At 45.2% G+C, this 12,336-nt stretch overlaps 1 protein-coding gene across 1 annotated transcript in view; it reads right to left on the reverse strand.

Annotated features, from left to right (window-relative positions):
* Positions 1 to 1,690: 1,690 nt before the first annotated feature.
* LOC127931912 (translation initiation factor IF-2-like) overlaps positions 1,691 to 12,336 on the reverse strand; it is a 46,315-nt gene continuing 35,669 nt past the window's right edge. Inside the window, exon 6 of the mRNA XM_052526050.1 lies at positions 1,691 to 2,927. Within this exon, the coding sequence (XP_052382010.1) occupies positions 2,643 to 2,927 (285 nt within the window). The 3' untranslated portion in view covers positions 1,691 to 2,642. The remainder of the gene's footprint in view (positions 2,928 to 12,336) is intronic.

The raw sequence follows: 12,336 nt of genomic DNA on the forward strand, positions 1-12,336 counted from the left end.
AAGGTGATGAGGAGAGAGGAGAAGGTGATGAGGAGAGAGGAGGATGAGAGAGGAGAAGGTGATGAGGAGAGAGGAGGAGAGAGGAGAAGGTGATGAGGAGAGGAGGAGAGAGGAGAAGGTGAAGAGGAGAGGAGGAGAGAGGAGAAGGTGAAGAGAAGAGAGGAGTAGGTGATGAGGAGAGGAGGAGAAGGCGATGAGGAGAGGAGGAGAAGGTGATGAGGAGAGGAGGAGAGAGGAGAAGGTGATGAGGAGAGGAGGAGAGCGGATAAGGTGATGAGGAGAAGAGAGAAGGTGATGAGGAGAGGAGAAGGTGATGAGGAGAGGATGAGAGAGGAAAAGGTGAGGTGATGAGGAGAGGAGAAGGTGATGAGAAGGGGAGGAGAGAGGAGAAGGTGATGAGAGGAGGAGAAGGTGATGAGGAGAGGAGGAGGAGAGAGGAGAAGGTGAGGAGGAGAGAGGAGAAGGTGATGAGGAGAGGAACAGAGAGGAGAAGGTGATGAGGAGGAGAAGGCGATGAGGAGGAGAGAGGAGAAGGTGATGAGGAGAGGAGGAGAAAGGAGAAGGTGATGAGGAGGAGAAGGCGATGAGGAGGAGAGAGGAGAAGGTGATGAGGAGAGGAGGAGAGAGGAGAAGGTGATGAGGAGAGGACGAGAGAGGAGAAGGCGATGAGGAGAGAGGAGAAGGCGATGAGGAGAGGAGGAGAGAGGAGAAGGTGATGAGGAGTGAAATTGAGGGTTTCCTCTTTCTCCTTACTCCGCTATAGATCAGTTTAATTGTCTCTCTTCCTCCCCACTTCCCTCCCCATCTTGCAGGTGTGTAATAGTGTGGTATTGAGTAGAGAGGGAGAGAGGGACAAAGAGAATGCGAGAGAGAAAGACAAAGGAAGAAAGAGAGGGAGAGAAAGCAATAGTGAGACAAAGGGAGAGAGAGTGATTAATCTCCTCCGTATGAAACACCCTCTGCCTCACTTGCTCTTCCCATCTTTTCTGACCCGAATCTAATCTGACAGCACTCGTTCTCTCTCCCTCTCCCTTCCTTCCTTTGCTCCTGCTATTATAGTGGTCGCGTACTCCCCTCTATTTTTAGCTGTTTGTCCTTGAGTAAGGCTCGGTGAGCATGGATATGATCCATAGAAGTCTACACATAGTCACTCAGGTGAAAAACAACCCTCCCACAGATAATAACAAACTGTTATTCATTTCAGCTCCTCTTCATTATTCAAGCGAATCCTTTCTTTAACGTGATGGAGGGAGCATTAAACGAATGTAGTGCCGGGATCCTCTCGCCTCAGAGAGTTAGCAAATGTAGCCAATTAGCATGACTGCCGAGTATTAGCTCCCTCTTCCATTTCCATCCCTCTCTCATTAACTGTTCTCTCTCCCCCCCTCTCCCTCTCTTTCTGGTTGAAAAGTCTTTCTGTAGCATGGTGACTCATATCTGCTCATCTCTGTGAAATGACTTTGTGTTATCCCATTTCACTTTCCCTCAATGGTAGAATGGTAGAATACACAATCAACCCTATCGCTTAATCTATTCTTATAAACACACACACACACACACACACACACACACACACACACACACACACACACACACACACACACACACACACACACACACACACACACACACACACACACACACACACACACACACACACACACACACACACACACACACACACACACCTTCAACTGTAAAGCAGCTTTTGTGGTCTTGGCGAGAGGGCTCCCTGAGTGAGAGTCAGAGTGCTGGTGTTAATCTATGGGTGCTGCCAGCCAGGCAAGGCCATGCTCACTGCCCAGCGAACATGTGTTTTACTGAGAGATAAAGAGCAGGAGAGAGAGGGATGTGGCCAAATTGATTGAGAGAGGGGAGAAAGGAGATGGAGACAGGGAGAGTGGTGGAGAAAAGAGTTTTAGTAGCCAGACAGACAGACAGACAGACAGACAGACAGACAGACAGACAGACAGACAGACAGACAGACAGACAGACAGACAGACAGACAGACAGACAGACAGACAGACAGAGAAGGATTTGGGGACAAGAAGAGGGATAAAGAGAAAGGAGGGAAGATAAAGGGAGAGGAGAGGTAATTTGGCATTATTAGTGTTTTAAGCCTTAGATGGAAATATGCGTGAGGGGATTATCATTGAATGCCAGCCGCTGTCTTTGACACTTTATTTCCGTGACACCAGACGTGTGTGCGTGCATGTGAGTGTGTCAGACGTCCAGATTGCTGTTTCCTGCTGGAAAAGGTTAATTACTTCCCCACTGGCCAACTGGACGTGCCATGCATAATTACACAGGCTAATGAGACCTGCGTGTGTGTGTGTTTGCGTGCATGTGTGCTTGTGTGCACGTAAAGGGCATTCATTCTGCAGCATATGCTTATCTGAACTGGTAGGTGCAGTCCTGCAACTCTCTGTGGTCCCGCTGCAATGAAGTCTCAGTGCACACACAATCACATTCACTACTTTCATCATAAACAGGTGATAGGTGTCCCTACACCCCACTGGCATTTATAGACCTACACAGGACTTTAATTAATGCGTGTGTGTGTGTGCACGTGTGTGTGTGCACGTGTGTCTCCGTGGTGTAGGAGATAGTAAAGAACGTTAGTTTTGAGCTTTGACCTCTACCTATGCACTCCAGTGAAGCTGCTCATTGAACAGCTGCTGCAGGTGGAGGAGAGACGCACCACAGTGTGAACAAAAGGATCTGGATGTAGAAATTAGAATGCCGTCACGATCGTGGCCAGAGTCTCTGGGAGAATGAAGAGGAGGGTGAAGTTGCTCCAGGCTTCCTTCACACCTCAGTCTCCTGATCCCTCCCTTTCTCCTGCATCTCATCCTGTTCCTCCCCTTGCAGACTGCAAAAAGAGGTGAAGGTGAACTGGGGCGTGGTCTGACTAAGACATGTACTAACTGTAGAGAGAAAGAGAGACAGGAGAAGGTGTTAAAGTATAATCCACTTTTTATGTCAGTAAATACTGCTGCACAAGTAGGCAAACTTCTTATCCAGAAGGCAAAAGAACACTTCAGAAATTATTAAAATTGAAGCTAAACTGAAACTTTTCAAGGGGATGTTGAGGTGTGAGAACGTTAGAATGTTTGAGGTTAATAGATTCCTGATATTTTGTGTGGGAAACTTAATGGAGAGAAAGTTTCTGTGCCAATCGATATCTCAGCCCATAACTAGCCTAAAACACACAAAACAAACACACACACACTGCGTTGAGGATTAGATAAACGTTTTATCGAACTCTGCCACTCAAGCAGGATGCAAGCTCATTTCTTATCAGACTCCTCCTACAGCATTACTACAGGACAGAACTGACTAGCATCAGGAGTTATTACGCCTGAAATAATGTATTATGACCGATTACAGTCCAGCTGAGGCAGAAAGAATACTCACTGTGATATACAAGTGATATGCAGCACACACATTATTTTGCTTGATTGTCAGCTACAGTCTATCTATTTGACAATTGAGGTGCAATCTTTGGTTTGTCAGAAAAGACAGTTGTCAGGAGCCCACAGATATGCCTGGCTAGAGAATACTTTAACACACCTTTGTGGTCATTTGAATCTTTCTCTCCCATATGGACTAACGGTCACATATCTTCCTCTCTGCCATTAGCCAATCACATGCTACTGTGAGATTAAGAGACAGGTGGTACAATCGAGAGCTTCATTAGATACCAACCTGATTCAGCATGAACAAGTGTCCATTAGGGAGTGTATGTGTTTTTGTTTGTGTGTGTTGTAGGGAAGTGTTGCTCTGTTCAACCTGTCTCATACTGGGCCAGTTCATTCTGAGCCTGAGCTTGGGCTGCTTACAGAAGACACCTCAAGGCATGACATTTTATTTTCATGTCAAATCATCAGTTGACAACCCATCCCGTTCTGGATTAATTGACCCACAAACAAACATTATAATAATTCACTGTGATCATATTCTTCCGGTATTCTGTGCACTGCGCACCGCATAAACAGTGAAAAATAAATGAATACGTAATAGTAAGTAAGGTTATCCATGCAATGATTATAACCCTAGAGCAGTAATAAATAATACAAATAAATATGTATATATGCACTGGAAGAAGTATTATCACTGAATGATCACAGTGAATTATTGCAATGTTTGTTTATGTGTCAATTAATCCCATAAGGGATGGCTTGTCAACTGGCGATTTGACACGAAAATAAAAAGTAATTTATTCATTCAAATGTAATTCATACAGATAAATAAATAGAGGAAAATGAAACGAAAGGCGTTCGAACCCAGTCTGGCACAAAGAGGAGATTGAAGTGTGTGTTGAGTTATGCTGCAGATGAGTTAAAACCTGTCCTTCCTCAAGCCCTGACAATCCCATTGCTCTCCTCTTTCTTTAGCAGATGTTCCACTCTGTACCCAATGGCTTTGGACCCTACGTGACAGTAGAGAAAATCACATAGGAATAGAAAGCCATAGAAAACAGCAGCGAGTTTGTCACAGAGACACCCAACTCCCCAACCCCCATATAGACGTGTGACTGTATTTTTTGTTTGAGTGTCTGAGTACTTGTGAGCATCCTCTCCTCTCAACCTTAGCGTTTCTGTCGATATAACGGTGTGTGTGTAGCCTTCTCACTCTCGTTGACTTTAACACTTTCAGCTTGTCTGACAGCAGGGAGTTACAGTAATACTGGAACACCAGTCTATCACATCCACCACTCTCTTCCACTCCGTCAACTCCAATGCCCTTCATTTCAGTCAGTAGCCTTACTGCTGTATCCAATGCTCCATCTTTATTCAGACCATACAATCATTTATTTCATACTATCATTTGTACATGAAGCCCTCTGCTATGGGCACTCTTTAATCTTCAACTCCATTTTGGCTCTGACATCATGATATAATCCTGCAAATGCATTATGCCTATCTCTTCTTCATCCTCTTCTTCTTCACTCTCCATCTCTCATGCTCCCCTTTCCTCTCCTCCCACCCTTCTCCTCTTATCCACTTGCCAATGTATAGTCCCAGTAAGTATTAAATGGAATGTTGCAGCCCTGCCTGTCTGTGGAGAAAACAACCCACGGTTACCTTGGTTTCCTGATTGGCTCACAGCAAGAACTTGACCTTTTTCAAACTCAATTGTCTTGTTGTCTTCTTGTTTCAGTCAATTACAAAACTACATTTAAGAAAATTACAAAATGTCTAAAGAAGATGTTTCAACCTTGAATTCTCACTAGTTAGAAAAACCTATTATTGTAGGGCTTCCCTCATGAGCCTTTTCATCACGGTGCTAAAGTTAGCCACATGAGTGCTAGCTACAGTAACTACCAACCAGGACATGAAGCTTGCCAAGACCAACAACTCAAACCAACAGAGTGTAAAGCTACAGGTTGTGAGTGTAGCTCCAAACGGACTATAAAGCTACAGGTTGTGAGTGGAGCTCCAAACGGACTATAAAGCTACAGGTTGTGAGTGGAGCTACAAACGGACTATAAAGCTACAGGTTGTGAGTGGAGCTCCAAACGGACTATAAAGCTACAGGTTGTGAGTGGAGCTCCAAACGGACTATAAAGCTACAGGTTGTGAGTGGAGCTCCAAACGGACTATAAAGCTACAGGTTGTGAGTGGAGCTCCAAACGGACTATAAAGCTACAGGTTGTGAGTGGAGCTCCAAACGGACTATAAAGCTACAGGTTGTGAGTGGAGCTCCAAACGGACTATAAAGCTACAGGTTGTGAGTGGAGCTCCAAACGGACTATAAAGCTACAGTTTGTGAGTGGAGCTCCAAACGGACAATAAAGCTACAGATTGTGAGTGGAGCTCCAAACGGACTATAAAGCTACAGATTGTGAGTGGAGCTCCAAATGGACTCTAAAGCTACAGGTTGTGAGTGGAGCTCCAAACTGACTATAAAGCTACAGGTTATGAGTGGAGCTCCAAACGGACTATAAAGCTACAGGTTGTGAGTGGAGCTCCAAACGGACTATAAAGCTACAGGTTGTGAGTGGATCTCCAAACTGACTATAAAGCTACAGGTTGTGAGTGGAGCTCCAAACTGACTATAAAGCTACAGGTTGTGAGTGGAGCTCCAAACTGACTATAAAGCTACAGGTTGTGAGTGGAGCTCCAAAATGACTATACTAAATGAATGTCGAACCTGTGATTAAATGTTTCCCACACACATAGTCTACTTGGACACCGGATCCCCACAATTTCCCACTCTTCCACACGAATAGCCTGAAGCCACAGGGCTCTTCTCTCAGGCTTTATTTCCCTATGTTGGAACATTGTGAACCGTAGGTCGGGAGTTTTGACCTGGTACATTGAACAACACAGCAGCCTTTCGGCATGCTTTGTTATTTCTGAATAACAAAAAAATTGAGAACGAAGCTGGCTCTTTTATAATGGATGAGAACAAATGTTTGTTTCCCCAATTTGTCGGCGTGGTCAAGGGGAATTCCTTCTTATGAAATGAATAGCAACTCAGAGTATCCCCCTGCCCTCTCCTCTATCCTCTCGTCTTCTCACTGTGTGAGTCATCGTCTTCTCACTGTGTGAGTCATCGTCTTCTCCTTCCATCTTGTTTCGAGGAGGTCATTATTGGTGCTATGTTGCAGAAGATGAGAGAGTAAAAACAGCCTCTACATTATTAACTGGTTGAATATGCACAAGTCAACAATCAGTGGCCTAGGAGAGGAAATACCACATATGCACACACACTATAAACATAGTTTGGTTATTCATTCTGAAAGTTGATCCCACAGAAAAACGAGCTGTTTTGTAGTTTAAGAGCTCCTAAAGTTTCAAAGGGGTATATGGGATAGATGATGTAGAGGGGAGAGAGGAGGGACAAAGAGAAGAAGAGAGGGATCGAGGGAGTAGAGGGGAGAGCGGAAGGATAGAGAGAGGGGGTAGAGGGGAGAGAGGAGGGACAAAGAGAGGGATAGAGGTATTGGAGAGAGACTGAGAGAGAGAGTGAGACTGAGAGAGAAGAGGGATGATGGAAGTTGAGAATGATAGAGGGAAAGAAGGTGAGACAGAAACAGATAGTAAAAGGAGAGGTAGAGAGAGCTACAATCAAAGAATGTGTTTGTTGTGGAAACAGGTTTGAATTACGTATACCATTTCTCTGTGTGTGTGTGTGAGTGCTGATAAGCCGAGGTCTTGGCTTTGAGTGACATAATCCTAGAGCTGATCCCTATGGTCAACAGCCAGGCAAGTTTGACGGAATACGGAAAGCGTATTAGCTTATTCTACCTTTATTTACAGTAAACACACTCACAGATATAAACCAGACTCTGTTGCCTGAGTCCACTACACACACATGACAGCAGTGATAAGTGTCTGTTTCTGCGTGTGTGCGGTTATTAGTCACTATTTCCGGACCCCGTTCTGGATTGGATTGATTACATTGTTCCAGCCTTCCATGTACACCAAAACAAACAAGGAAAAAGGAGGCTGTCCAGACAGGTCGAACCTCTCCGTCCCGCTTTCTTTCATCTCTCCATCCCTCCATCTCTCCCTTCCTCAGTTCAATGTATTTTCTGCGGAGGGAGGAGAGAAGCGAGAGGCGCCCTGGCTGCAGTGATAACAGGGCTGTGATGTAAAGACCTTTAGATAAGACACCTAACGATATTCGCCCCCGGAGAAAGAAGAAGCAGGTGAAGGGAGGGGGGGGGAAGAGAATAGAAAAGGGGAGAGGGAATTGAAGTGAGGGGGTGACAAGATGGGGAGGTTAGCAGAGGGGAGTGGTTGTAGAGTGTTATGAGTCATCCCCCAGAGTCCACAAATAACTCCAGTGACACATTAGGATCAAATGTGATGTCTTGTCTTCCAGACACATTCCGACCAGTTTCATCACTTTAGAGAACTCAGAGATTACTTCAGTCTCTTGTTAACTCAAACCCCCTCCACGCACAAACGCGCACGTACTCACACTCACGCACATCGAAACGTTCCCTTGTTGAAGCCCCTCCTTGCAAAGAGACAATGCTGTCCCTGTGTTCCCCTAAGCCAATGACATCCAACCGGGATCTACCATTAGTTATGAATATAATAAGTTCTATTGGCTGCGTCGTAAACAGTATGGGTTGTGCCGTCATAAACAGTATGGGTTATGCCGTCATAAACAGTATGGGTTGTGCCGTCATAAACAGTATGGGTTGTGCCGTCATAAACAGTATGGGTTGTGCTGTCATAAACAGTATGGGTTGTGCCGTCATAAACAGTATGGGTTGTGCCGTCATAAACAGTATGGGTTGTGCCGTCATAAACAGTATGGGTTGTGTCATAAACAGTATCCGTCAAACAGTATGGGTTGTGCCGTCATAAACAGTATGGGTTGTACCGTCATAAACAGTATGGGTTGTGCCGTCATAAACAGTATGGGTTGTGCCGTCATAAACAGTATGGGTTGTGCCGTCATAAACAGTATGGGTTGTGCCGTCATAAACAGTATGGGTTGTGCCGTCATAAACAGTATGGGTTGTGCCGTCATAAACAGTATGGGTTGTGCCGTCATAAACAGTATGGGTTGTGCCGTCATAAACAGTATGGGTTGTACCGTCATAAACAGTATGGGTTGTGCCGTCATAAACAGTATGGGTTGTACCGTCATAAACAGTATGGGTTGTGCTGTCATAAACAGTATGGGTAAACAGTATACGGTCATAAACAGTATGGGTTGTGCCGTCATAAACAGTATGGGTTGTACCGTCATAAACAGTATGGGTTGTGCCGTCATAAACAGTATGGGTTGTACCGTCATAAACAGTATGGGTTGTGCTGTCATAAACAGTATGGGTTGTGCCGTCATAAACAGTATGGGTTGTGCCGTCATAAACAGTATGGGTTGTGCCGTCATAAACAGTATGGGTTGTGCCGTCATAAACAGTATGGGTTGTACCGTCATAAACAGTATGGGTTGTACCGTCATAAACAGTATGGGTTGTGCCGTCATAAACAGTATGGGTTGTGCCGTCATAAACAGTATGGGTTGTGCCGTCATAAACAGTATGGGTTGTGCTGTCATAAACAGTATGGGTTGTGCCGTCATAAACAGTATGGGTTGTGCCGTCATAAACAGTATGGGTTGTGCCGTCATAAACAGTATGGGTTGTACCGTCATAAACAGTATGGGTTGTACCGTCATAAACAGTATGGCTTGTGCCGTCATAAACAGTATGGGTTGTGCCGTCATAAACAGTATGGGTTGTGCCGTCATAAACAGTATGGGTTGTGCTGTCATAAACAGTATGGGTTGTGCCGTCATAAACAGTATGGGTTGTGCTGTCATAAACAGTATGGGTTGTGCCGTCATAAACAGTATGGGTTGTGCCGTCATAAACAGTATGGGTTGTGCCGTCATAAACAGTATGGGTTGTACGGTCATAAACAGTATGGGTTGTGCCGTCATAAACAGTATGGGTTGTGCCGTCATAAACAGTATGGGTTGTGCCGTCATCAATTCTAGATGAAAAGAGACGATATAGACATTCTTCTTCTAATGACATGAGTTAAGATAATCCTCTGAACAGTACAATAAGTATCTTGGTATAACTCCTAACTCTACTATATGGTAAAACTACATCAGAGCACTAAGTATCTTGGTATAACTCCTAACTCTACTATATGGTAAAACTACATCAGAACAATAAGTATCTGGGTATATCTCCGAACTCTACTATATGGTAAAACTACATCAGAACAATAAGTATCTTGGTATATCTCCTAACTCTACTGTATGATAAAACTACAACAAAACAATAAGTATCTCGGTATATCTCCTAACTCTATATCAGAACAATAAGCATTTTGGTATAACTCACTACTCAATGAATAAACCACAACAGAATTTCAAAGACAGAAGCACGGAGAAGGGAGAGGCAGGGAGAGGCAAGGAGAGGGAGATAGAGGGTAGGTTTGGGGAGAGAATAGGAGATGAAACGAGGATATATAGGTAGGGAGAGGCAAGGAGAGGGAGATAGAGGGTAGGTTCGGAGAGAGAATAGGAGATGAAACGATGATATATAGGTAGGGAGAGGAAAGGAGAGGGAGATAGAGGGTAGGTTCGGGGAGAGAATAGGAGATGAAACGAGGATATATAGGTAGGAAGAGGCAAGGGGGAGCAGAGGAGTGAGAGGTATGTATTTCACTGCTTTCCCTACTCGCTGCCTCAGCCACTCAAAGCATTGCAACACACCACAGATAATACACCCATAGCATGATGTCTTCTGCACACTAAATCTACCATCGGATTCATACTCAAAGCCCCACATTCCATAAGCCAATCAGTCAATGCAACTGAAAATACTAACGTAACAGACCACACCCTCTCCTCTACCTCTCCATATCTCATGCTGTACTCACCCTTATTCTCCATGTTCTTCTACAGGAGATGGTAAAGGAAGTATTGTGACTGTCTGAGAGTTTGCATTCCCATTCCTCCATGAACCTATGTTCATTTAGTTGAGACTACTCAATAAAACATCAATGGGTCTCCTGCTAGCCGGAACCCATCCATGTGTATGCACCTGCTTTTGCTCTATCTATCTCCCACCCCCTCTCTTCTCACACACAGTGCTCCCTGAGTATTAGCCACAGGTAAGTCAACAGCCCCCCCCCTCTCCCCTCCTCCTGGCCAGATAAAGCAGAGGGCCAGGAACAAGGAAACAGTTTCAGTTGTTCAAAGACAGAAAGAGAGAGAGGGAGGCAGAGACGGAGGGGGGAGGTAAAGATCTAGAGAGGAAGAGCCAAAGAAGTAGCGACGTAGAGAGGCGGTATAGAGAGAGGGGGAGGAGTATTATAGGACAGGCTTTCAGGATGAGGTATTTCAGGATGAGCTATTTCAGGATGAGGTATTTCAGGATGAGCTATTTCAGGATGAGGTATTTCAGGATGAAGTATTTCAGGATGAGGTATTTCAGGATGAGGTATTTCGGGATGAGAGTGTATGTGTGGATTGCGGGCCCAGGGTTGCTTGGACGAGGGGGGGGGGTTGTCAGGTATTGCGGTGTGTCCGAGTCTCTCTCACGGCTCACTGTCTCTCAGCCCTGCTAACAAAGACCCTATTCAAATATCCACACAGGGGCTTTCTCTCTCTGCTAGACACACACATGCACCCTCCTACATTCAGTGACAATTTAACTGCACCCTACATACACCAGAGACTGGCTCAACTCTTCCCTCTTGTGGGTAAAGGAAAGAAACACAGGGAACAGGAGCTGTTCTACCCTCAATTACAGAGGATTAAGCTATCAAAGAGTATTATACAAGGGGCCTTAGAGCAGCTATAAGCTGTCTCACCCCGTCTAAACATGTACAATACAATCTATAGCTGGTAGGATAGTGCATATGATGCTGATACCAGGGATGACTGGGAGGCTATAAATGAATCCAACCCTTTCTCAGAGTCTCCGTCACTCAGCTCAACTCCCAGACACCAGCCGCAGAGGAAAGGGCAAGAACTAAGAGAGGAATGTGTAAAAAGAGCAGAAAGATAGAGAACCAGTGTCTGAGCTAAGTATGGGGCTGGAGGGATTACCTGAGTCTGGGAAGAGAGGGAAAGAGAGAAAGGTCACAGTAATCTCAGAAAGGGACGTGAGTGAGGAAGGCAGGGGAAGACAGGGAGGGAGGAGTCTGAAAATGACTATTGAATGAGGAATTGATGTCAGCTCAGCATAGATCTCTTCAAACAGGCAAGACAAGAGAGAAAAGGAGACCAGGGAGCTAGACCGAGGGAGAGAGAGGGCAGCCTGCCCTAGATAGCTCTCTGTAAGCTGCTCACAAAGTAGAAGTGGCAATGGGCCATGCAGAACGAGAGAAGAGAGGAAATGAGATGGACATAACAAGAAGAAAGAGGGATAGAAATGCTGGCTAGAGAAAGGATTAGTGAACAAAGGATGTGGACGGGTAGTTCCTGACCTCTTACACATGCACGCCACCAACCACACTGTTCAGATCATTAGACTCCACCCACGGATAGAACATTCCTCTTCGTCTTCCAAATGGCCTTTACCTGACCTGATGTTTAATTCATCTAACACACCCTTCTGCTGCTGGAACTGACCTGCTCTGTACCCCAAATGAGGACTTGAGGGGAGAGGGACGGAGATGGATAGAGAGAGAAAAAAGTTGAGCGAGATGATGAAATAGATAGGGAGGGAGAGGGAACACACTTGCAGAGTGAGGAGTAGGAGAGACTTTAAAAAGTTCACTGCTAATCAGGGCATCCTCCCTCTCAACCTCTCACAGCAACCTTGTCCACGCAATCACACACCTACTTCCACAAACACACACACACACGCAAGGGTGCACACACACACAGCCCTGACCTACA

This window comes from Oncorhynchus keta, chromosome 10 (genome assembly GCF_023373465.1).
Source record: "Oncorhynchus keta strain PuntledgeMale-10-30-2019 chromosome 10, Oket_V2, whole genome shotgun sequence".
Taxonomy (NCBI): domain Eukaryota; kingdom Metazoa; phylum Chordata; class Actinopteri; order Salmoniformes; family Salmonidae; genus Oncorhynchus; species Oncorhynchus keta.